Source organism: Aethalodelphis obliquidens, unplaced genomic scaffold, assembly GCF_003676395.1.
Source record: "Aethalodelphis obliquidens isolate GAN/ISIS:26980383/991018 unplaced genomic scaffold, ASM367639v1 scaffold90, whole genome shotgun sequence".
NCBI lineage: Eukaryota > Metazoa > Chordata > Mammalia > Artiodactyla > Delphinidae > Aethalodelphis > Aethalodelphis obliquidens.
The window spans coordinates 4,926,645-4,952,666 of record NW_020838034.1 but is presented as its reverse complement, the minus strand read 5'-3'; the positions used below and the strand labels follow the sequence as shown (position 1 = coordinate 4,952,666).

Below are 26,022 nucleotides of genomic sequence, written 5' to 3'. Positions count from 1 at the left end.
AACTTAATATGTTAGGGAGATCATCCTGTATCTATAACGGAGTGAAAATCATCTTCTGAATGACCAGTTAATCTTTCTGCATCAGTCTCTCCCAGAGCCCCCAGCAATGGCTGAATTCTTGTAAACCTGGGATGGAATGGTATTTGAAGAGACAGGGAGTCAGCTAGGTCACCAAAAGGAAAATATCAAGGCAGAGCTGGCATCTTTTTCTGTCCCAGTCCTCGTCTTTGCCGATCATCCTTGTCTCCTCAGCGGTCTTTCCTCACCTTCAAGAGCTGCCTTGGGAATTCTTTGGTGGTGCAGTGGTTGAGAATCCGCCTGCCAATGCAGGAGACACGGGTTTGAGCCCCGATCTGGGAAGATCCCACATGCCGTGGAGCAACTAAGCCCGTGTGCCGCAACTACTAAGCCTGTGCTCTAGAGCCGTGAGCCACAACTACTGAGCCCGTGTGCCACAACTACTGAAGCCCGCATGCCTAGAGCCCGTGCTCTGCAGCAAGAGAAGCCATTGCAATGAGAAGCCCGCACACCGCAAGAAAGAGTAGCCCCTGCTCGCCACAACTAGAGAAAGCCTGCGTGCAGCAGTGAAGACCCAGTGCAGCCAAAAATAAATTAAAAAAAAAATAATAAAATAAAGCTGCCTTCCGCCAGGGAAGACTAGCCGGCTTCTCTCTAGGTATGGCTCAGCTTCTTGGGGATATTTATTTGGTCATGCAAGAAATAAAACCAGCCCTTCACCTCCTGAAAGAACCTCTTGCCTATTGCCTCTAGCCCAGAGGGATCTAACTTTCCATTTCTGCTTGGTTCTTCATTTTTTTCTAGTACTTTTACACAGTGACCTCCTTAATCCTTCTTGTTGCTTTTGGCAAAACTGGTTATTCTAAGCCTGGCGTAAGGCTTGTGGCTTCAAGGTCAGCATTTCCCCAATAAGGTTTTTCAGCCACCCAACCCCAGAGCTCCAGGCTTCCTTCTGCTCTGCCCAGTGGCCGCTTTACTGTGGTCATTATCTGTTTTCCTTCCTATGTTCTGACTTCGAGGCCCAGGCAGTCGAGTATCTCTCGTGCGACTTCCTTTTGATCTGGGTATCAAGAGCATAGGAGAGAAGCGGTGCAGTCCCAGCCCTGGAGGAACCTACAGTCTGGTGGACACCCAAGGCCAAGAGAAAAGCTTGTAGGAGCCCTTGAAAAGAAACAGGAAAACAAATGCAAAACAACAATAATGCCTTCCATCTGTGCTCCGAAGCCCTTTCTCATACATTATTTTCCACAGTGCAGAGCACATCCGTGATATGGAAAATGTGGAGTGGTGGCATACTCGGGAAAGGCTTCCGTCTCAATCTGGTCTGCAGCCCCCAAGAGGTCGTCTTGTTTGGCTTCATTCATTCATTCTTCCTCAAATACATATCGAGCTCCTACTACATGCCAGGCACCTCTCCCCTTAGTTGTCTACAGAATTCACGCCATCTCTCATGTTCCATTGCCCTCCATCTTTTCTGCTTATTCCCAATGCTTTGCCTCAATCCCACCTATAGTGGTTTCTATTCATCTCCTCTTATTCTATTTTTGGTGGAAAGGGGAGCTGTTGCTCCCCAGTTACCATATAATAACCCTTCAGAGTCTGTTATTAGGCATCCTTGGGGCTGCCGTATTTACCTTTTAATAAAGCCGAGTTTCTCTGCTCTCCTATACGGGGGCTGACCAAGGCTGTAAAGGGAGGCGCCCTCTGTAAGCCTCCTGCTGGCTGTGCCAGGCTGGGAGGGAAAGGGTGCACACAGCAGTGCCCGTTGTGTGGAACAGAGCCAGCTGGAGAATAATCGCCCGATTTAGTGTGAAAACCTGATTCAGGTGGAACAGGTGCTGCCGGGATGGGAGGGTGTCTGTGTGGTCATGGCAGATCAGAGAGAACTTTCAAAGCACACTGTCCAGTGTTTAGTGACCTGGAATGTGTCTCCCTGTCCACCGTGTCCTGTTGACAGCTGCTCATTCCCAGGCTTGGTAGACCTGACGTGCCCAGTCCATTCCCCCTAGGTGTCCCAGATCAGAGAACTGCGGGAGATGTGGGCTCCTCCAGAGCGAGATGTGAATCAGCTTTAGATGAAGCCTGGAGTTGTCCTGCGGTCCTCACAGAAACTGCCTCCTGGAGATAGACTTCTCCTCTTGGGTGTGAGCTGAAGCTGGACTGACCTTGGGGAAAGGAGGTTGTATCAGTCAGGTTCTTGGTTATAAGCAACAGAGCCAGAACTTGAATTTAAGGAGAAGGGAATGTATGGAGAGGATTTTGGAGCGTGCACAGACTTCACACCAACGCTGGGCAAGTAGGCTTGGAAAATGAGAACAAAGGAGGCACTGCAGCCGGAACCCAGGCCTAAATGACAATCCAGAAATGGTCTGGCAAAGACCCTCGATGCACTGTGGCACCTCCAGCACCGGCAGCTTTACTGTGGGCAGTTGCCACTGGTACCCTTATCAGCATTGCCCCAGACACGGGGTGTGGCTGCCTCTGTCAGAAGGGGTTTCCATGTTCTCCTTCTTGCATCACTAGTTCCCTATTTATTGTCAGGCTTGGGGTATCTGATGGCTCAGCCTAGGGGTCCTTTGCCCAGGCTTGGAAGACAAACATCTAGTGTTTTCAGCTTCTACATTCACGGATGATCCTTGTCACTCTCAGCTCATTAGATGGGGAACTCCCCCAATCTAGAAAGTACTGGATGCTTAAAAGCTGACTAATGCACATGAAAGGGGTCCTGGGAGTGAAAGAGCATCACAGTGGATGCTCTGAACTGGTCTGCCTAACTGTAGCTGGCAGCTGTTACAAAACTGAACCACCCACCAGCAGTGGGCGAAGTGCTTTTCCATCCTGCATGCCCTCAGGTCCCCACCACAACCTTGTGAGATGGTGGGGACATGAAGGAGGGCAAATAGTAGTGTCAGTTATGAAGGAGGTTTGGCACTCGGGCTGAGGAGTTTGGAGGTGAAGAGGACACTGCACATATCTGGGCAGGAAAGCCCACGTGGCCTCACAACACTGTGCTTGTGGAAAACTAGAACCGAGCTGACACTGAGATCATCCTCCTGCTGTCCTGTGTCCTTTCTCCTTCCTTCCCTGCCGCACGGCGTCTTGGCCGTCTTTAGCTGGGGAGCCTCAGGAGTCCTCACTGAGCTGGTGTGCCCGCCTCTGCTCCTGTGGGGTGTCCCCTACATTTCAGGGCTTACCCAGGGGCTTTCCCACATGCCCATCCAACATCCCCCCAGCACGGGCTGGCGAAGTGTCTACCTTGCCCGGGGTCCAGATGGCACTCAGTACTGATGACCCCAACTCTCTGCCTCTCCCTGCAGCCGTTAAGCACAGCCGGCATCCTGAGCTCCTCCTCTACCACTTCCAACAGGTTAAGGAATAGGCCTTGCTATCGGACCAAAGCCCTGAACTCCGAGGTGGATGAGAGCCTCTTCGGAGCTATCAAGGTAACCCTCACCCAGCCCCTCCAGGGAGCGGCCACTTGGAGGCAGTGACCCAAACTAGCATTGCTCAGGACAAAGCTAGCTCTGGGCAGGCCACCCCCTCCCAGGTAATTCTCAGACTGGAGACCGGGAGGGGTTCTGAGGCTTGAGTGCACGAGCTCGGAAGCCTAGTGGAGCCCAAGCAAACAGGGCACCTGGCTTCCTCCACCATGAAATCCTTAGGTCTTCACAGCATTTAAAAATCTGTTATAACGTTGAAGGGAGTCTCAGCTGCAGAGCACTCAATATTCACTCTTTGCTCAGTGAGCGCCCCGTGATGGAAATGTTTGAGGGCCACTGGCCCAAGCTTGCAGATACAGACCAACATAATTACCCCTCCATCGGAGAACAGCATCAGAGTGAAAAAACACAGAATCAGCCTTCTTTCCCGGTTGCTCAGCTAAAACAGTTACTTTGGGCTTCCCTGGTGGCACAGCGGTTGGGGGTCCGCCTGCTGATGCAGGGGACAAGGGTTCGTGCCCCGGTCTGGGAGGATCCCACATGCCGTGGAGCAGCTGGGCCCGTGAGCCATGGCCGCTGAGCCTGCACGTCCGGAGCCTGTGCTCCACAACAGGAGAGGCCACAACAGTGAGAGGCCCGCGTACCGCAAAAAAAAAAAAAAAGAAAATACAGTTATTTTGCTTTGGGAAACAGGCAGGTGTTTGTTTGCAAATGTCATCCCATCTAAGAGGCTGACGACTTGAGAAGGAGAGCCAGAGTGTAACTTGGAATAACCTTGGTACACGTGATGTTCAGACGGTAAGAAGGAAGAGAGGCAAGGAGAGAAAGAGGATGAGACATGGAGAGAAGGGTGGTGAGAGATTGAGAGAGGAGAGGGACGCTGCCTGTATGTTATCTAGTTGTTAGAGTAAATGCTAAGAGCTCTCAACACAAGGAAAACAGTTTTCTCTATTTCTTTAATTTTGCATGTATATGAGACGATGGGTGTTCCCTAAACTTATGGTGATAATCACTTCATGATGGATGTAAATCAGGTCAATATGCTGTACACTTATACAGGGCTGTATGTCAACTATGTCTCAAGAAAACTGGAAGAAAAATAGAAAAAGAGGCAGAGAAAAGCGAAAAAGAAGAAAGATACCAGTGGTGGTGTGAATACTAGTGTGAATAGCTCTGGCTGCAGGCACACTGGGGAGACGAGAGTTGATGTCTACCCCTGCCCCTCACTCCCCTCACTGCGGACAAGAAAGAACTTTCCAGAGTGTTCCAGATGGGCATCTTTATCCATTTAGAAGATGCCCACTCTGCAGCAGTTTCCTATTGACAAGGGAAAGAATCAAAGCAATGCAGTTTCACTTACAGACGTGTCGTTTATTTGTTTTGAGTCCATGGGGAGTCTTCTAGTTAAACTGAAGATAGATTTGGAAATGGCCGAGTTCTCCAAGCTTAGTCTTGCTGACTTGCAAGAGTGTGCAGGCAAAGTAATGCCTATTCCTGGCCTGTTCTTTGGCCTTTTTGCTGGGTGAGAGTCCAGGAAGTCTCCCAGCCCGACAGTAGGGGGCAGAAGTGGCCTGTGGCCTGACTGAGTTGTGCCACTTGGAAGCAGAGATGGGCACCAGGTGGCAGCAGCACTGCAGGGACGGGTGTGCAAAGCGCGATTCTCCAGACATGAAGGACCTCCACCGAAGCCATGCCCCTGCCTCTACTCAGGACCACAGATACTGCATTCATGACAAATGAAATTCTCTCCTGTGTTCAAAATTTCCTGAAAAGTGATTTCATTTTCTTACTATGTTACTCCTTCATGGTCAGAGCATTTTTTAAAAAACCTCATATATCTAATTTGTATTTGCCTTGCTGAAATCTGATTCACTGACTCCCTCACCCCATTAGATTTAAGGGCAGGTCTCCACCAGGGCCATTTAGCTATTTCTAAATTCCTCCATATGGCTTTTTTGGGGGATGAAAGTAAATGAATCATTAGAAAGGATTAAAAATAACAAATATCATAGATTAGATGAGTCTGTAACAAATTGTATGCTTCAAACCCACAGCGTGGTCAGGAGAGCTAATTATTTTTTCTTTCGTAAACCACAGAGGGAGGAGAACCTAGAGACCCCAAATTTTCATTCCTGATGGTTTTAGGTTAGGAATGGACGTATGCTAGCAACCCTCCCCCCGCGCCCCCATCCCTCTGGGAGTATCTGTACAAGGTATAAAGAAGGCTTGCTCTCAGAAGAGTTGGTCGGTGTAGAGCACATCTGGCCATGTTCAAGGGCAGAGTACCCTGCTGCTCTCAGTGCCCTGGCTACTCTTGGTGGTCCTGCAGTCTAGGCCCCAGCCGGCCTCCTCTGCCGCTGGATGGGGTAGAAGCCCCAGGAGAGGGGAAGGCTGCACTTGAAGTTAGGGCTGACCAGCAGGAAGTGTGGTGACCAGCTTTTAAGCTGTCCTTCCTGACACCACAGCCTCTGACCCAGAGCGACGGCCCCATCGTGCTGCTCCGAGATAAGCATGCCATTCGGAAAAATCTCCCTGCCCTGGGCTTGGACCACAAGCCAGAGACCGTCCAGCTCATCACCCGGGACATGGTCCGGGAGCTCATGTGAGTACCTAGCGCACAGAGCCTTTCCGCTGAGGACCTCTGCGTAGAGATGGGGAAACCCACCTGGTCTCATTCTGTCATTGCGGACCCCACCACTTTCCTATTCATTTCCCCCCTTTCGTTTCTTGGTTCTCCTTTTTTTCTCCATTTTGGTCTCTTTTGTTTCTCCCCACCTTGTATCTATTACTGCCATTGCCCTTGATTCCCAGCTTCTTTCTCTTCCCTTTCTTCTGGCTGCCTTGGGTCCTATGGGGCTGGTAGAGGGGAGGTGCTTAGGGGTCCTCTCTGAGCCCCCATTAGTGCACTTTCCCATTGGTAAAGGGAAATGTCCAGATGAGTCACTTCCTTTTGGCTGCATCGAGAATAGGAAGCAAAGGGAAACTGACCAGATGCCTAATTAGCCCCTTGGCTTCTTCCCAGGCTCTGAGGCCAGAAGAGGAAATTCCCAAGGGCTCTTGGGTTCCTTTGGGATTAGCTCAGCATGGCTTCCTGACTGCAGCAGCCCCTTGCTTGGGCCCCTCCTGTGGTAGGTTTAGGCCCAGCTCAGCCATGTGAAATGAGCCAACACCATCACTCAGTGGTTTAGCTCTTGTGCTAGTGCTTCATTCTCCAAACCATTCTTCCTACTCTGGCTCCACTCACTAAAAACTTGAATTCCCAGAAAATGCAGCCTGTGTCACAAGCTGGGGAGGCACGGGTGGGACACAGCTCCAGGAGCACTGTCTGGTCAGCTCTGGCATGAAATGGCCAGATGTGGTAGCAGCCCTGCAGGTACTCCTGGGGCCCAAGAAATGTCTCCTTCTTGGACTGGTCCAGTCCTAAAAAACACGTTGGAGGTGACTTGTCAGGGCTGCTGAGAGCAGCGTGAGATGCTGTCTCAGATTTAGATCATTTTTTGTTATTCCACATCCCAGATGTTTGGGGCCACGCCACCCAGTGAACCACAAGATCTTGGCTAAGCCTCAAGTCCACTCGATCATTCGTCCACCTCCTGGACACCTCCCCTGCACCAGTTTTTTTTTTTTTGCGGTACGTGGACCTCCCACTGTTGTGGCCTCTCCCGTTGCGGAGCACAGGCTCCGGACACACAGGCTCAGCGGCCATGGCTCACGGGCCCAGCCGCTCCGCGGCATGTGGGATCCTCCCGGACCGGGGCACGAACCCGTGTCCCCTGCATCGGCAGGCGGACTCTCAACCACTGCGCCACCAGGGAAGCCCCCCTGCACCAGTTTTATTGGAGGAAGTTTAACTTCCTGCCTCCTAGCCATGTACCTGTTAAATCGCCTCACCCAGAAGCATCTTTATCCCCACCCCTCTGCTCCATCTTTAATGTGTGTCATTTGTTTGTAATCTTTATAATTATCTATTGGTTTGTTGAATGTGCTGGGCAGCTAGAAAGGTCTATAGACATGTCTCTGACTATTGTTGATCAGAGAGTTTAATTAATATTTAGGTTTCAAAGCTTCTCTCTGGGCTGGATGCACAGGGATGCTTTTGTTTCTCACTGGCGTCCACTTCATCCTTGTCTGGCATCCCCTTCCTCTTTTTATGTCATCCTTGAGGAATCATCTATTTTAAAAGTTCAATTCAAAAAAAAAAAAGTTCAGTTCAACAACTTTATTATGAGTCCTCAGTCTGTGCCCAGCACTGTGCCAGACGCTGGGCTGCCTGTGGGGTTAAGACAGAGTCCGTATCCTGGAGGAGCTTGTGAGCCAGCAAGGGAAACAGAAGTTGCCCACAACACTGGCAGGGAGAGCAGAGGGAAGGAGGTGGTCTATGTATGTATACATGGGGGAGGGTCATACACGGCGACGCAGAGAAGGTAGCATATGAACCGGACTTTTTAGCAAAAGTCCTTAAACTGTCCCTTCTTTAGCCCGTGACGCTACTCCACCCTTGCCTGGGACCGCTTTTCCCCAGTGGACCCGTTGCGCAGTTGGCTGTCTCTCCTGCCCTTGCCCGAGTCCCTGCAGGCGGGTGGGCAGTGATGAGGGGCAGGGAAGAGAGCCGAGCAGCCTGCAGTGTGGTGCTGAGAGCTTGCCCTTCCCTCCCCTCCCCTCCCTAATTTTGTTCAATCCTTGTGTCAGCATCCCCACCAAGGACCCCTCCGGGGAGTCCCTTATCATGAGCCCTGAGGAGTTTGAGCGGATCAAATGGGCATCCCACGTGCTGACTAGAGAAGAACTCAAGGCCAGGGAGCAGGCCTTCAAGGAGGAGAAGGAAGCCATTGTGGTAGCTACCCCCGTCCCCCATCTATGCAGAGGGGTGTTGAAGAGAAGGGCTGGGGAGAGGCCGGCTTCCCACAAGACTGGGAGCTCTAGTTAGGGGACCCTGAAATGGGGCGTGAACGTGCTAAAGAGGACGTGTTGTAGAATTAAGAGTGGGTGTGGGGAGGAACCGCAGGGCGGCGGGAAGGGTGAGGAAGCCAGGCTGAGAAACCCCTGGGCTCCGACAGTGCGGTGGGGTGAGGCGAAACTCATCTGGGGTCAACCGTGGCAGCCGGGCTAGTGCCCAGGGCACACAGCACAGGCAGTAACCCCCCACTAATCCCGACGTGGCTCCCATAGGACGCAGTGACCACACGCAAGAAGATCATGAAACAGAAGGAAATGGTTTGGAGGACCAGCAAGAAGCTCAACAATCTGGAGGAGGTGGCCAAGGACAGGGCCCAGAACCTCCTTCAGAGAGCCAGGCAGCTGCGGATGGAGCAGGAGGAGGAGCTGAAGGACGTGAGCAAGGTGAGCTCTCCCTTCTCCCTCCCTCCTCCTATCTCTCTTTCTCTCTCTCTTTTTGTTTTTTTAATTTAATTTATTTTTGGCTGCATTGGGTCTTCATTGCTGTGTGCAGGCTTTTCTCTAGTTGTGGTGCGCGGGCTTCTCATTGCAGTGTCTCCTCTTGTTGCAGAGCACGGGCTCTAGCCGCCCAGGCTTCAGCAGTTGTGGCTCACGGGCTCTGGAGCGCAGGCTCAGTAGTTGTGGCGCACGGGCTTAGTTGCTCCACGGCATGTGGGATCTTCCCGGATCAGGGCTCGAACCCGTGTCCCCTGCATTGGCAGGTAGATTCTTAACCACCGCGCCCCACCAGGGAAGTTCTATCAAGCTTCCTTTTTTTTTTTTTCCCCCCTTGGCCGTGCCACACAGCTTGCGAGATCTTAGTTCCCTGACCAGGGATCAAATCCATGCCCCCTGCAGTGGAAGCACAGAGTCTTAACCACTGGACCGCCAGGGAAGTCCTCCCTCCTCTTATCTCTTATTCACACACCTGACAGCATGGGCTCCAGCTGGAGACAGGGTGCAGGGGTGAAAGGTCAGGGTCTGGCCTTGGCAGGGGAACGGGATGGAGAGCTGCACTTGCCACGTGCCTGCTGTGTGACCTTCGGCAAGTCACTTGCCCTCCCTGAGCCTCACTTCAGTTGTAAAATGAGGGTGGTGAAACTACTTAGCAGAATTATTGGCAGGATTAAATATGTTAATATATGGGAGAGGCTTTGCGAACTGTGGGTTGATAAATGCATGTGAGGATGCTACTTGTATCTTTATCCGGCTAGTTCAATTCTGGCCACATATGGTGGTCCCAGGCAATTGGGTTCTTTTTGTCGTGTTCAAAGTGCTTCCCTTAGCTGAGAGCATAAAGACCAGAGGCTCATTGGGAATTCTATTGTGTAACTCAATTGCGTGTGGTTCACTTCCTGGCAAAATGAAAAATGCTGACTCCCCAGCCCCTTCATCTACAGTTTCTGTCTCTCAGGTAAATCTTCTTTACTTCCTTTTATTTTCCAAAGCTTTTACTCCATAGTTCTTATTGATGGCTCATGGTTTTTCATTCCGTTATGTGTCATGTTGGGCTCTTCTAGTTTAAAAATCTAGTGGCTTGGCCTCTGCAAGAATGTTTGTTTCCCCAAAGTGTAGAACAGCGGGTCTTCACTTGGGGTTCATGGGTCTCTAAGGGGGGACCATGAACTTCTGAAGTTTTACGGAAATTTTGTGTGTACAGATGCAAATGAATTTTATGGAGGAGAAAGCCCATAGCTTTCATCATATTCCCAAAGCGTGATCCATGACCCCCCAAACACTAAGATCCAATACCCTGAAAGACGCTATTTTTTTTTTTGCGGTATGCGCGCCTCTCACTGCTGTGGCCTCTCCCTTTGCGGAGCACAGGCTCCGGATGCGCAGGCTCAGCGGCCATGGCTCACGGGCCCAGCCACTCCGCGGCCTGTGGGACCCTCCCGGACCGGGGCACGAACCCATGTCCCCCACATCGGCAGGCGGACTCTCAACCACTGCGCCACCAGGGAAGCCCCGACACTATTGCTTTTCTGGGCTTGTGAGCACACTCAATAGGATTCTGCTCCCATTTCTCCCCGTTCCCACTTCCCTATCCCCGTGATGCATTCCCCCCCATCCTTACTCCCAGGCCTAGTACCACAGCTTTATTTCCCCTCCCCAGATCATCCTCAACGCTAAGTGCCACGCCATCCGGGATGCCCAGATTCTGGAGAAGCAGCTGATCCAAAAAGAGCTGGATGCAGAGGAGAAGCGGTTGGATCAGATGATGGAGGTGGAGCGGCAGAAATCCGTTCAGAGGCAGGAGGAGCTGCACAGAAAGAGGCGGGAAGAGAGCATCCGGTAAAGAGATGGCTTTGGCACCTTCCCCTCTTAGTCATTTCCATGTGTCTTTAGGTCCATATAGCCTTGCAAAGGGGGAAGACATGAGAAATGGTCATTATCCTCCTCTGTTATTATCTCAAAACCTTTATGGAGTGATTCAGAGAACCACAGAACTTCTTAAAACTTATTTCCAAGATCACAACAGGTGCTTCATAATCTGGCCCCAATTCAGCCTCATTTTGCACCATTTCCTGCCATCCATTCTATGAAGCTTTCCTTCATTTCCCCCAACATGCCAGGTCTTGACAAAAGCTCATGACTTTTGTTGTTCCCTCTCCTTTGAATACCCTTCTCTTTCCTTTCCCCCCGAAAAACGCGCTCTCTTCTTTTAGTATGTAGCTTTGCCGTCTCCTCCCCTGAGAAACCTCCCTCACTTCACCTGGCAGGCTTTAGGGCTCCCTTCTCTGGGTCCCGCCACACCCTCTTTATACTCTGGCGCACCCCTCCTTGCACTGTGGCTCCCTGACCCTCACCAGGCTGTATGCTCACTGAGGACAGGGTCCCTGTCTTATTCATTTCTGTAGCTTCTGGGCCTACCAGAGTGCCTGGACTGTAGTAGGTGCTTAATACATGTTAGAATGAATAAATTCAGTCCCCTTCATTCTGCAGGAAAGGACAGTCCCAACGCAGGTAAATTATAGAATCATAGTATCCTGGATTTAGAACGCCAACTATATAATTGAAGAATTACCTCTATAAATAGTCCTTGTAAAAAAAATAGTCATTGCACCACACTGAGTGGCAGTTCTTTCTCCCCATCTGTATTCTGTTCTCATGTACCATTCATCTTTGTACTTCTAGTAGGTACCTGGCTCACTATAGCAGGCTCCCAATAAAAGTTTATTTCATGGCCAAGTGGCTCTTCATTTTTTGCATAAACAGTTCCAATGAAAGGAAAATCCCTGCCTTATCAGCAGCTCTAATGAGTTGACCTGGTCCTTATATTGAGTCTAAACCTGCTTCCATGTAACTCTTTTACTCATTGCTCTAGTGTATTTCATCTGGAGTCATTCAAGAGCTCTATCTTTCTTTCTTTCTTTTCTTTCTTTCTTTCTTTATTTGTGGTACGCGGGCCTCTCACTGTTGTGGCCTCTCCCGTTGCGGAGCACAGGCTCTGGATGTGCAGGCTCAGCGGCCATGGCTCACGGGCCCAGCCGCTCTGCGGCATGTGGGATCTTCCCGGACCCGGGCAGAAAGAGGGCAGGAAGGCTGGGAGAGTGGGAGAAGACACAGATTACGATAAGAATCTACGGGAAGGAGTACGAGATTGACATTCAGATAGAGCTCTTGGGATTCCCTGGTGGCGCACTGGTTAAGAATCCTCCTGCCAATGCAGGGGACACGGGTTCGAGCCCTGGTCCAGAAAGATCCCACATGCCGCGGAGCAACTAAGCCCGTGAGCCACAACTACTGAGCCCGCGAGCCACAGCTACTGAAGCCCGCGTGCCTAGAGCCCGTGCTCTGCAACAAGAGAAAAGTATAATCTATGAAAGAAAAAAAATCAATAAAGTGGGCTGCATGAAATTAAAAAAAAAAAAAAGAACGGTGAGCCCCAGAACCAGGAGTTCAGAAGGGAGAGGACCAACCTGCCAGGACCCTCTGGGGAAGGACTTTGGTCTGGGTTCGTGAAGCATAGCCATGTTTAGGGGGCACTTGTCACATTGTTCCTACGATGCCTCCCATCTTGGGGGTTATTTGGGTGGAGGTTAGAACAGAGAGATACAGACCCTTGGTTTCTAAGACACCATGGCACTGTTTCTTCCCAGAGGAAGACGGCACATTGTGGAACAGATGGAAAAGAAGCAGGAGGAGCGATCGCTGCTTGCCGAGCAGCAGCAACAGGATAAGGAGCAGATACGGGCGTATATGGAGCAGCTCCAAGAGGAGGATCTAAGGGTAACAGGGCTGCACAGATAATGCCAAGTTCCACCGGCAACAGCAAAAAAGCCCTCCAACACTGGGGTTTGAGTGTGTGGGCTGATGTGCCGTCAGGCACACGCTCATTTCACATCATCGTCACCATCAACTTTTTATTGCCTTATGAAACATTTGTTTGGCTGTGGAGTCATGCTGGGGGAGGAGCAGTGATTTGGATACCGTCCCTGCCTTACTGGGACTTGGGGTCCAGGACTGACATATCCGTGTGAATGGACACATGAAGGAAAGATATGGCTACATGCTTTGCACAAATAAACATAGGGATGTTTTATTGTCTTCCCTCAATTACCTAGGGATATTATAGACTTTGTAGGTGAACAGTAGCAGTGTCTCAGTTCTGGACTCGCTGCTGTTGCCTCATCCAAAGTACATTGCATCCCAGTGTCATTAATTGTGTTGAGGAGTCAAACCCTTTGTTCCTGTTAGCCTCAATAAAATTAGTAAGCATATCGTTGCAAAAGTAATGATGACACATCTGTTCAGACCAGGAAGACGTAAACAAATCTTCTTCTATTGGCTTCATCTGATCTGTTGCAGTATACAAAGGCCCCTGGCATAGTGAGGTACATGGCAAGCATTTGGGGCATTTATTCTTTTTTCCCCTCAATTTTTCACTTAAAAAAAATTTTATACACACAGACAAGTTGAAAGAACTGTACCACACCCATCAATGCTTCACCTAGATTTAGTGGTTGTTAATCTGCCTGAGTTGCTTGTCTCTTTTAGATGTATATACGTATTTTGATATTGTTAAACTGTTTGAAAGTAAGTTGCCAACATCTTGACACTTTGCTGCTGAATGCTTCAGCCTGTATCTCTGAAAGACATTTGCTTACAAGTCAACAACACCATTATCAACAAAATTAGAATCCAATGATTCTATAATATCATTTCATATTTACTCTACACTCAAATTTACTCAGTTGTTACAAAAATATATTTTCTTTCGTCCAAACCAGGATTCAATCAAGGTTCACACATTGCATTCACTAAGTCTTTTAAGTCTATTTTGATCTAAAAGAGTTCCCTCCCTCATTCATTCATTCATTCATTTTCATAGCACTGATACCTTGAAGCATCCAGGACATTTGACTTGAAGAATGTCCCACATTCTGATTTGTCTGATTGTTTCCTCATGGTACCATTTAACTTGTGGAACACATATTCTTTTATTGTTCTCCTCCTTCCCCATGTTTATGGGTGATTGAGTTGTCATCTCCCAGTGAATTTGATGGTGAGGAGCGACAGGGGGCCCTGAAGGATCTCATGGGGGGCCTTATAATTATGAGGGCTTCTCAAGCACTTGCCGTATGAGGGTCTGTGTGAGGGCTGGGAGGCTGATAACCAGATGGTCAGGGAAGATGAGGGGCAGGCAGCCTTGTGAACTGCATGAGAAGGGGAGCAACAGGGCCATGAAGACAGACAAGACCTGGCCAAGCTCCTGGCTCAGGAGAGAGAGGGAAAGGGACAGGAAGGACAGGTCTGGGATAGATATGCAGGAAAGTGGAAAATCCAAATTGACTGTGGGGAATGGGCATTGGTGGGTTCATTGAGAAAGTTCCAGGTGTCACTGAGTCAACACAATTACTCCGGTGTTAGGTCATTGTCCTTTTCCCGTCCTTCTAGGCACTCCCTAAGTCTCCAGGAAGTATCATTGGGCAGAGGTAGAAACCTCTGCCTCCCCAGCGTAGAACTGCATCATCTCCCGGTGATGCAAGGGCAGCTTTCCCCACCTTGCTAGCAAGATGGAGAGAATGAAGGGAGTTTTCTGGGGTTGCTTCACGATGGCTTCAAAGATGAGAAACGGGGGAAGTCCTTTGGTTTCTTGGAAATGAAATGAACCCACAAAAACAACAAACCAAAAAGTAAATAAATAGGCAAAGAAGTAAGTAAATATATGATTATATGTATGTCATAGATCAGAAGTCAGCAGCTTTTCTAGCTTTGAGGGTCAGTGGGATTAAATACTGCCTGGGGTACCAATGGCACGTGTAAAACTGATGGGGAGAAGGTAGGAAGGAAAGGAAGAAAGGGAAAAGGGGAAAAAACAGTGTGGGAGTTGGAGTGTCAGGAGGGGAACTGTGGCGTGAGCAAGGAGGCAGGTGCTTGGAGGGTGAGGGGATGCTGGCGGCCGTGACTCAGGCACCACGTGGACCTGGGGGGAGGCACACAGCACTGTGCTGGTCTGGTTCAGGAGGCTTCCTGGAGGAAAGAGCCCTGAACTGGGCAGTGAGCCAAGCTGGGGGAGGGTCAGCAGTGTTGCCTGGGATGTGTCAGGGCAGAAGCTGGGCTGAGGAGGAACTGGGAGGCCAGGTAGCGGTTAGTCTTTGAAGAAATGGAAGGAGCGGGAAGCAGTGTGGGAGGTGGGGTGAGTTGATGGGTAGGAGAGTTTGAAGCAAGGAGTCCAAGTTCGAGACGGTAGGGAGGCCACTGCCCAAGGTCCCAGTGCCCCCCCACATTGGGACCTGAGGGTGTGCTTAGAAGTGGTCTGATCACTGGGAGCTTTCAAAGGCTCAGGCTCATTCCTTAGAAGGGATCTTGTCACTCAGGGCGACTGGGACTCTGATGTCCATCACTCATTGTTTTTCTCGCTGAGGTTTTTTCTCTATCTCACTTGCCACTCACCTTGGCCCCCTCTTCCCTGCCTCATTATTGAGTATTTGCTGTTTCCCTCTCAGTATTGGGAAAGAGAAGAAGTGTTACACATGGTCCCTGTCCTCTGGCTGGGACAGAAGGAACACACAGGAAGCGAATGGGATCCTCACGGCAACGTATGATCAAGTCCGAGGAGGTGTGGCACCATCTTAAGTGCAAAGGGAATTCAGAAATGCAGAGAGAATGAAAACTTGGGGCAATCAAGTAAGAGCTCCAGAGACGATTGGAACTTTAGTTTGGACAGACCAGGTTCCAAAATTCTGGCTCTGGAGTTCATTAGCTGTATGGCCCTGGGCAAGTCGCTTAAACTCTGAGCCTCAGTTTTTCCACCTGTACAAGAAAGATAACAAGGACTACCTTTCAGGGTTTTTGGGGTACATTTAGGTGCTAGAGGTAGGTTATATAAAGTGTCTTATGAATAAAAAGTAATTAGTGCAATACTCTATTTTTTTTTAACATCTTTATTGGGGTATAATTGCTTTACAATGGTGTGTTAGTTTCTGCCCCATAACAAAGTGAATCAGTTATACATATACATATGTTCCCATATCTCTTCCCTCTTGCGTCTCCCTCCCTCCCAAATACTCTATTTTATCTATTTTAATCATCACTATTGAACAGAGACCAAAAGTTTGGGTTTGAATAGGGGAAGGAAATTGAAGGCAGGAGGAAAGTGTAATGAACAAAGGATAGGATTTTGCCTGACTTGGGGGAGACACTGAGTAGAATTTTAAGAGCCTCCACTTCCTGAGAGTTCATAGAGTTCCACAGTGTCAGGGGCTGCCGCAAAGTCAAGGTGAATGAAGACTGCAAAGGGCCATTTGGCTGGAAGAGGTCATTGATGACCCTTGAAAGAACAGCTTTAATCAAGGGCAGTAACTGGAGTTAGACTTCAGAGTGTGCATCTCTCTCCCTGCCTCCATCTGTGTCTCTCCATCCCAAGAGGCCAGTATCTTTTGATCTTTCCCCTTCTACTCTGATGCTCTCTCCCTTCGGTGGCAGGACTTGGAACGAAGACACCAGCAAAAGCTGCAGATGCAGGCTGAGATCAAACGCATCAATGACGAAAACCAGAGGCAGAAAGCAGAGCTGCTGGCTCAGGAGAAGCTGGCAGACCAGATGGTGATGGAATTTACCAAGAAGAAGATGGTAGGGACCTGCTTACCGATGCCTGGGACTTCTGAGCAGGAATGGGGTGTCTGTCTCAGGGATATGCAGGCATGAGAACTAAGCTAATGCAACAGAAGATAGTTATGTCGTCATCCTAAAATTCATGTCCTTAGTTCAAGGGCCTGGCTTCTTTTTCTCTTCAACTTGGCCAGTCCCCTTGTTCATTACCAGAGAGTAGCCTGGAAAGGACACCCCAATTAGGGTATTATTGTCCTTGTTAACACCTTTGATTAGAAGTTGGGGTGAGTGTCAGGTGCAGGCAGGGAAGAAAATTAAAACTATTGGTGAAAGTAAAGTTTTCGTGGATTCCTCATGACCTGGATAATTATATCTTCAGTAATCAATCATGGGTCAGCTGCCCCATAAACTTCTTGTGAAAATTCCTGTATTGGGCATCCATCCTATACTGGATGCTAGGCTCAGAAAATAGAGCCTTCAACCACCACCCCCTGTAGTACTTATAAGAACAAATGCACCACGGAACAGGGAGCAATACCCTCGAACAGTTATAGGGAGATGCAGCTCATGAATGTCTGGACTCATTCTGGGGCAAGAATGAGTAATGTCATGGTTGGGGTCTGTGAGGAATGGAGGGCAAAAGAAAGCTTTTAGGCACGGTTTGGATGGAGTGAGCATGGATTTCTATAAGAAGAGAAGGAAAGACTTGAGGTGGCAGGAAAGTTATTCAACTCCTCATGCGTGAGTCCTGCCTTCCCTACTAGCTTTGAGGTTCCATGATGATACCATACTTCTCTATGGTAGGGATTCTTAATTATGGCCAGGGGGAGGGTGTGGGTGCAATTGGAAAAGGCATATTTGATATACCTCTATACTCCAAATGCAAACGAGAGAAAATGAAGCTCAGCAAAGCTCATTTATTGGCTGTGGCTTCCTTACTGGATGCCAGGGATATGCAGGCAACAGAGTGAGAACGCGAGACTGGGGACACGGGGATTCCAGCATAACAGCGATCACACAACTACCATTAATCAAGCACTTAGTCTGTACACAGGCTCTGTGCTAAGGGCTTTGTGTGTTGTCTTATCTAGTCGTTACAACCACCTTGTGAAGCTAGTCATTGACTGATTGAAAAGATCCTGAATGCTTCAATGTGTGTCCAGTATCAGACAGGCTGAATGTACCTAGAGTAATGCTATGTACAACGTATGGAACTCAGCAACTGTTTCCCTGAATGGGCGAAGGTGGCGATCATAAGCCAATCACGTGTAGGAATTGGTGAACAGTTTCACTGGCTGCAGCAGAGAGTCTCTGGTGGTTGTGATGGGAAACGAGGTAGCGAGATGATGGAGAGCTGAGAACGGTTGTTGGGAATGCCTTGGACCTTGAGCAGAGCTGCAAGTGTGGAACGATGAGGAATTGCCATTGATTTCTGAGCGGGAGAGGAATAGGTCTTGTCTTCGTACATGAAAATGTCATTGGCAGGAGAACCTGGGAGAGGCAGGAAACTGGCAAAGGGATCGGGCACTTGGGCATGCCCACAGCCCACCAGAAGAATCCAAGTGTATCACAAGCCCTTCCCTGACCTCACAGTGGTCTCTGTTCTTACAGCCGGGGCTGCCGCTTTAGAGCTAAAGGCAGAGATTGGTGGTGGAAGCCTCCAGAGTTCCCTGCCCTGGTATCTAGGGCAACGTGGAGCAGAGAGACCAGCTTGACACATAGCCAGCTGTGCACAGCTCACAAGCTGACAACTCATTGGGTGCACAGAAGTCTAGAAAGGTGGAACGAGGCTAAGGAACATTCTTTGTGGGATGATCACATTTCCACCCAACTTAAGCCATTATTAGTCTTATGACTAACCAAGAATCATAGTTGGGAAGCTGTGTATGGAAAGCTTTTAGGGATATGTCTGCTTTTTCAGAGAAGTGGCAAAGGGAGCTAATTTTGATAGTTCATTCCTTAGGTATCTGCTAACCCCTGGGGGGCCGCACATCGCACGGTTGGCCATTTGCCCAAAAGGACTAATGAGATAACTTCCACCTCCTGTACTTTACAAGACAGGCAGGAAGCCACAGTTGTTATTTCTAGAAACTTGGCCCAGCAGCCTTGCAACTTGGAAATTGTGCAGTAGCAGAGAGAGCATGAAGGCTGGGCTCACCTGCATTTGAATCTGTTTGGTAGTTTACTAGCTGTGCCATCTTAGACAGGACCCTTGAATTCTATGAACATCAGTTTCTTTATAATATCAATCTAATGAGATGTTGTGAGGACCATCTGGGATATTACAGGAGAAGGCATTTTGTAAGCAACGAAGCATCTTACAAATGCTGATTAGTTTCATGTCAATGCATTGCTAGTCATTTTGCCCTACCTTAAAAGGAGTCAGGAAGGGGTAGAGGGGATATGGAATAGACAAGGGTCTCAGTTTCTCTCTGCAAGCCTGGGGCAATGGGAAGCCATGCTGTGACGCCTTTTCTTCCTGGCAGGCTCGAGAAGCAGAGTTTGAGGCTGAGCAGGAGAGAATCCGGAGGGAGAAAGAGAAGGAGATTGCCCGCCTGAGGGCAATGCAGGAGAAGGCCCAGGATTACCAGGCAGAGCAGGTACCTATCCAGTCTCAGCTTCTCTCGGCCTCTCCCATCCCCTTAACTGTTCCTCTGACAGCCTGTAGAATGGTCTCAAGGGTGAGGGTATAGAAGAGAGGATGCAAGTTATCTCGACTTCAGTAGCTGGAGGACGGAGAGATGGGCCTGCTTCCAAGCCCACGGCAAGCAAGGATCGAGAAGTGTATTACGTGCTTAAGGTCCAAGAGAAAGACTGGCTGCCACATAAAGAACTTTCAACCTTAACTAACCACTGAAATGTGTCACCAGAGGAAACTGTGCCATCTCCATCATTAGCAGTCATTAAAGTTAGAAGCGATCGCAGGACAGCCGGGAGGTGTTTCAGGTATAGGGAGAGAACTGGAATGAGCTGGGGGTGGGGGAAGGACAAGATGACCCCTCAGGGTATCTTCTGACCTGAAAGTTCTATGACAGGATTCCCTTTATTCTTTCCTAGCATAACCCTGCTGCTAGAGAAATTCGGGGGGCTTCTCAAAGCAAGCTGGGGCAGAGTCCGAAGTAGGTGTCTTCGTAAAGGGACCTGAGGTTACTCTGCATCCTCACTGGTCTCCCCGCCCTCTCCTTTCCCAGGATGCCTTGCGGGCCAAACGCAACCAGGAGGTTGCCGACAGAGAGTGGCGCAGAAAGGAAAAGGAAAACGCACAGAAGAAGGTGGAAACTGAGGCCAGACTGCGGAAAAGTCGGCAAGAACAGGTGGCTTTCAAGGAGCACGCTCTGGCCGTTCAGGTGCAACGGGACCGGGATGAGTTCGAGAGGATTCTTCGGTAAGAGGAGCTGGGAACCTCAGCTTCCCTTCCTGGTAGTGTGGCAGGGATGGTCCGTACTGGGTGGAGAGGCAGTTTCTGGCATGTCCACGGACAGATGTGCATCCACCTTGACCAGGTTGGTGGGGTCATTCTAACTAGATGGATAATTGAAATATTTCAAAGACACTTGAGCAAAGAATTTTATTAAAGAATTGGAAAATAGTACCTACCTGGAAGTGATTAAGGAATTGGTTATTATAGGCATTATTTCCCCGGGAGCATTAAAAGTGTAAGTAAAGGTATAAATCTGGTCTCTTCTGCCCTCCCCACCTCCATGTCCCTCGACAAGTTTGGGCTGAAACTGCAGCAGGGGAGGTTGAAGAGAGAGGGAGAGAAGAACTCACACACTCAGGGTTGCAAGTCATCAGAGCAGGGCTTTGAAGGAGGTCTTTTGACAGATATGTACTAAGCACGTAAAGTCAAGGCTCTGTGTTGGATGCTATGGGAGATATTAGAGATGAATAAAGCACCATTCTTGCCCATTCATCTAAGAAGGATGTTAGAGACTCGTATTTGGATGGGCTTCACCTGTATTTCTCCATCTTTCTGGCCTTGTCAGCTCTTTATCCTTTTATTTTTGTTCTCTATGTTGGCTTAGTTATAATTCCAACACAGAAGTGGAAGTTAAGTGTTCACATCTCTCACTGTCTGTCTCCCTTCTCCTACCCCAAAGCAGTGAGCAGTCTCAGTAGTTCTACTTTCTACCAGTTAGATCTTCCACCACCAGACCTGGCCCCTGGGACGTTCTACTGGCTCTAAGTGTTCTGGCCTAACTGGGAAAGACTCTCTTCTTGCTCTGGTCCAGACTCTATAACATCAAAAAAATTTTTAAAGGAAACAAACGAGGGAATTCCCTGGCTGTCCAGTGGTTAGGACTTGGCACTTTCACTGCCAGGCCCACTTTCGATCCCTGGTTGGGGAACTAAGATCCTGCATGCTGTGCAGTGCAGCCATTAAAAAATTTAAAAAATAATAATAAAATAGGAAATAAACCAAACAAAATTTTAATTAGGGTGGAGGGCTACAAAAATTACAGAAGTTATGCTCAGATAAGTAGAGATTGAGTGATGCAGCCTATCTTTCTTTTTTTTTTTATACAGCAAGTTCTTATTAGTTATCCATTTTATACATATTAGTGTATATATGTCAATCCCAATCTCCCTATTCATCACACCACCACCCTACCCCTCTGCCACTTCCCCCCTTGGTGTCTATACGTTTGTCCTCTACGTCTGTGTCTCAATTTCTGCCCTGCAAATCAGTTCATCTGTACCATTTTTCTAGGTTCCACATATATAAATTAATATACAATACTTGTTTTTCTCTTTCGGACTTACTTCACTCTGTGTGACAGTCTGTAGATCTATCCATGTCTCTACAAATGACCCAAGTTCATTCCTTTTTATGGCTGAGTAATATTCCATTGTATATATGTACCACATCTTCTTTATCCATTCATCTGTTGATGGACATTTAGGTTGCTTCCATGACCTGGCTATTGTAAATAGTGCTGCAATGAACATTGTGTCTTTTTGAATTATGGTTTTCTCTGGGTGTATGCCCAGTAGTGGGATTGCTAGGTCATATGGTAATTCTATTTTTAGTTATTTAAGGAACCTCCATACTGTTCTCCATAGTGGCTGTATCAATTTACATTCCCACCAGCAGGGCAAGAGTGTTCCCTTTTCTCCACACCCTCTCCAGCATTTGTTGTTTGTAGATTTTCTGATGATGCCCATTCTAACTGGTGTGAGGTGATACCTCACTGTAGTTTTGATTTGCATTTCTCTAATAATTAGTGATGTTGAGCAGCTTTTCACGTGCCTCTTCGCCATCTGTATGTCTTCTTTGGAGAAATGTCTGTTTAGGTCTTCTGCCCATTTTTGGATTGGTTTTTTTTTTTTTTAATATTGAGCTGCATGAACTGTTTATATATTTTGGAGACTAATCCTTTGTCCGTTGATTTGTTTGCAGATATTTTCTTCCATTCTGAGGGTTGTCTTTTCGTCTTGTTTGTAGTTTCCATTGCTGTGCAAAAACTTTTAAGTTTCATTATGTCCCACTTGTTTATTTTTGTTTTTATTTCCATTACTCTAGGAGGTGGATCAAAAAAGATCTTCCTGTGATTTATGTCAAAGAGTGTTCTTCCTATGTTTTCCTCTAAGAGTTTTATAGTGTCCAGTCTTACATTTAGGTCTCTAATCCATTTTGAGCTTATTTTTGTGTATGGTGTTAGGGAGTGTTCTAATCTCACACTTTTATATGTACCTGTCCAGTTTTCTCAGCACCATTTATTGAAGAGGATGTCCTTTCTCCACTGCACATTCCTGCCTCCTTTATCAAAGATAAGGTGACCATATGTGCATGGGTTTATCTCTGGGCTTTCCATCCTGTTCCATTGATCTATATTTCTGTTTTTGTGTCAGTACCATATTGTCTTGATTACTGTAGCTTTGTAGTATAGTCTGAAGTCAGGGAGTCTGATTCCTCCAGCTGTGTTTTTTTCCCTCAAGACTGCTTTGGCTATTCGGGGTCTTTTGTGTCTCCGTACAAATTTTAAGATTTTTTTGTTCTAGTTCTGTAAAAAATGCCATTGGTAATTTGATAGGGATTGCATCAAATCTGTAGATTGCTTTGGGTAGTAGAGTCATTTTCACAATATTGATTCTTCCAATACAAGAACATGGTATATCTCTCCATCTGTCTGTAACATCTTTAATTTCTTTCATCAGTGTCTTATAGTTTTCTGCATACAGGTCTTTTGTCTCCTTAGGTAGGTTTATTCCTAGATATTTTATTCTTTTCATTGCAATGGTAAATGGGAGTGTTTCCTTAATTTCTCTTTCAGATTTTTCATCATTAGTGTATAGGAATGCAAGAGATTTCTGTGCATTAATTTTGTATCTGCAACTTTACCAAGTTCATTCATTAGCTCTAGTAGTTTTCTAGTGGCATCTTTAGGATTCTCTATGTATAGTATCATGTCGTCTGCAAACAGTGACAGTTTTACTTCTTCTTTTCCAATTTTAATTTCTTTTATTTCTTTTTCTTCTCTGATTGCCATGGCTAGGACTTCCAAAACTATGTTGAATAATAGTGGTGAGAGTGGACATTCTTGTCTTGTTCCTGATCTTAGAGGAAATGGTTTCAGTTTTTCACCATTGAGAACGATGTTGCCAGCCCTAGCTTTAAGTTCAATTTCACCTTTTTCTAGGTTAGCATCTGGACTTAGGGTCTCCAGGGCCATGTGACCACCACGATGAGCATCTCCAAGTGCTAGGAGCATCTCTTCCATGGCCAGCATTCCAACTTTTCCTACTTCAAGAGCATGGCCTCCTCTATGGCCTATATATGGACTTCCTGCTTCTGGACAGAGGGATGCCTTTAACTGTCAGCCTGTTGACTAAGCAGAAATAGCTGACCTTCCCTACCCAATGGTTCTTAGAAATGCCTGGAAGCTTTCAAAGAGTACTGGCGCCCAGGAGCCAACTCCAGAGATTCTCATTTAACTGGTCTGGGGTGAGGCCCAGGCATCAGTAGTTTTGAAAGCCCCAAGATGATTGTAATGCAGCCAGCCTCCAGGATCCCTGCCCCAGCCCTGTGAAATTACCAGGCCCTTCCCCGTTTAGATTTCCAATTGCCTGCCACCCCAGGGACTCTCTAGTGACACATACAGATTCCCCATTTCCACCCTGTTTCACATAATGTGAAACAATAAAAAACTGTTCTCTATATAGGAAAACAATGGCAAGGCAAGGAGGAGAATCTTTCTGCTTTCATAGATGTGTCCGAGCAGTGGGGATTTGGTGTATAAGTACAGAGGGGCAAGGAAGTCAGCAGTTTTCTTCTGATAAACCTGGAAGGTATAGAATTTTAGGAGGTGTCTACATGTAAAAGAGCTGCTGAGCACCGAGAGGACATGCCATGCATGGTGGAGCTTGGAAGATAGCTAGAGGGAAATGAGTCTGTGAAGTGGTGCTTTTGGTTGGGGTATGAGTGACCCCAGCTGAGACGTCCTGGTCTAAGGTGATTTTAAATTTAGCTTTTGTTTTTGATTACATTGAGGAAGAAAGGAGGAGTTAGCTCAGGATGGCCTATGACTGCATTTCCTCTGAGATGTGAATACATTTCATTTGAGTTTTTTTTTCTGGGAACATCTGGCCTACATTAGCCGTTTTCCTTCTGATGTCAGGGTTCGTGAAGCTTTCTTGTGGAAGCGGCTCCTGAGAGTAGTAAGAAAAATCAGAGATAACAGGCTAAGTTCCTTCTTCTTCCAGCAACTAAGAACCAGCATTGCAGAGTTTACAACTTCTTTGAACCTCCTAAACATCCTCTTTGTTGGTTTTGCTAATGTCATTATTATTGTTAGTGGAAAGGAAGGAAGAGAGAGAGAAAGAAAGCTATCTCAGAACAAGCTGCAGAGGAGTCAGGCATTGTTATAGGAGAGAAGAGTAGGAACAATAGCTTCCAGTGGGTGACATCCTGGCCGTAGGGCCAGCTACAAAATTTGCAGGGCTCAGTGAAAAACGAGAATGTGGAGCCCTTTGTTCAACAATTAAGAATTTCAGAACAGTGACAGCAGAGCCTTAGCTCCGGGCCCAAGCGTTGGGCCCTTCTAAACATGCCCACGGCATAGAGTCACACGCCATGAACCCAGGCCTGGCTGGGATCAGCCTTTGGGGCTGATCTCTGAGCCACAGAAGAGAAGGGCCTGAGTGTGGAGGGCCTTGGTCTCTGCAGCGTGTCCTAAGAGGAGCCTACCCAGCAGCTGCCCCAAAGACTTCCCTGGGCTGGGACAGCTCAGCCTAGCCCATTCGACCGTGTCCCTCCTCTAGGGCTCAGAGAGAGCAGATTGAAAAGCAGCAGCTGGAGGAGGAGAAAAAGGCCAGGGGGCGCTTACAGTATGCCAATGAGCTCCAGCGCCAGGTGCGGGAGAACCAGCAGAAGCAGCTGCAGGACCGGATCGCCACCTTCGAGGAAGGCCGGCGCCTCAAAGAGGAGGCCCAGAAGTGGCGTGAGCGCATTGAAGGCATCAAGAAGAAAAAGATAGAGGAGCTGAGGTGTGGCGGCATCCCTTCCTGCCCAGCTCCTCTCCTCTTCCCCAGGGATTAAGGGAATGAAGGGATGGTGACAGGGGTGTGGAGAGGGCCTGACTCCAGGCCCACATGGGCTGTGGCCCTCTGAAGGGGGCTCCTGGAGAAAGTTCTGGGATGGGGTCTTCCTGGCTCTCTGGGAACTCCTTGGCAGGATGCTGGAGGCTTGACAGGGATGTGTTTGGGGGACCAGGGTTGGGGTACACGTCCCAAGGTTCTGTAAATGCCTGCTTCTGCTGCCTCCTCTTTGGTCTCCTTCTCTATCCCTACCCGTTACACCCTTTCCACCCCTTACACCTGTGTTTCTCCTGCAGAGCCACCGGCCTTCCTGAGAAGTACTGCACTGAAGCTGAGCGCAAAGCTAACATCCAACCCGACACCTCTGTGGACTGAGGGTGCCTCTCGGCCCCTCGGGATGCCTTCAGCGGGCAGCTTCCTCCCAGGCTCTCGGTGTCCATAACTGCAGCTAATCTAGACACTTCTGAGTTACAGATTAAATCTATTCTACTTCTCTAAGCAACAGTCCAGCTTTCTTGCTGCGGGGATGTGGCTGCCACGGGCACTGAACGAGGAGCAAAATTGGTTACGGGAGCCCCAGGTTGTGGGCCGTATGATGCTCAGAGGCAGAGAATGGAAGGATTCTCTCACAGTCAGCCCTCCCGAGCCAGATGGTCCCTTTGTCCTGGTGTCTCCTGGCTTTTCTGTGACTCTCTGGGATGCTGTCATCATGTCCACTTTCAGCTCAGTCTTATCTCTGTCCCCATTCCACGCCCAGCTCAGAGGCACTTTAGGGCAAGGAGCTAGAGATGCTCTCTCAGGGTGGGGCTGGGGCAAGGGCTGGGTTGGGCGGTGCTGGGGAAGGAGGTGTCAGAGCTCTTACCAGTTGCGCGCCTGTGACCCAGATCATGAATGTGGAGAGGGTGATGTTTGAACCTGTGACTCACGCTCCTGTCTCAACCCTCTCATGCCAGAGCCCTTTCAATGCCAGGCAGTGTCACAACACAACATCCTCCATCGGGGCATGACCAGGGCCCAACGTCTCACGCTGCCA

At 48.4% G+C, this 26,022-nt stretch overlaps 1 protein-coding gene across 7 annotated transcripts in view; it reads left to right on the top strand.

Annotated features, from left to right (window-relative positions):
• Positions 1–25,632, top strand: part of CFAP45 (cilia and flagella associated protein 45) — a 41,086-nt gene extending 15,454 nt beyond the window's left edge. For 3 of the 7 annotated variants that reach the window (XM_027094989.1, XM_027094987.1, XM_027094986.1), the window contains exons 2-11: positions 5,924–6,060; positions 8,148–8,292; positions 8,628–8,798; positions 10,510–10,688; positions 12,497–12,626; positions 16,326–16,472; positions 18,938–19,051; positions 19,643–19,836; positions 24,714–24,938; positions 25,286–25,632. In XM_027094989.1, the coding sequence (XP_026950790.1) occupies positions 6,044–6,060; positions 8,148–8,292; positions 8,628–8,798; positions 10,510–10,688; positions 12,497–12,626; positions 16,326–16,472; positions 18,938–19,051; positions 19,643–19,836; positions 24,714–24,938; positions 25,286–25,364 (1,401 nt within the window). In that variant the 5' untranslated portion in view covers positions 5,924–6,043 and the 3' untranslated portion in view covers positions 25,365–25,632. Of the gene's footprint in view, positions 1–548; positions 3,462–5,923; positions 6,061–8,147; positions 8,293–8,627; positions 8,799–10,509; positions 10,689–12,496; positions 12,627–16,325; positions 16,473–18,937; positions 19,052–19,642; positions 19,837–24,713; positions 24,939–25,285 lie in introns of those variants that run through there. The other 4 variants (XM_027094988.1, XM_027094984.1, XM_027094981.1 and 1 more) reach the window with 4 other exon arrangements.
• Positions 25,633–26,022: the final 390 nt, after the last annotated feature.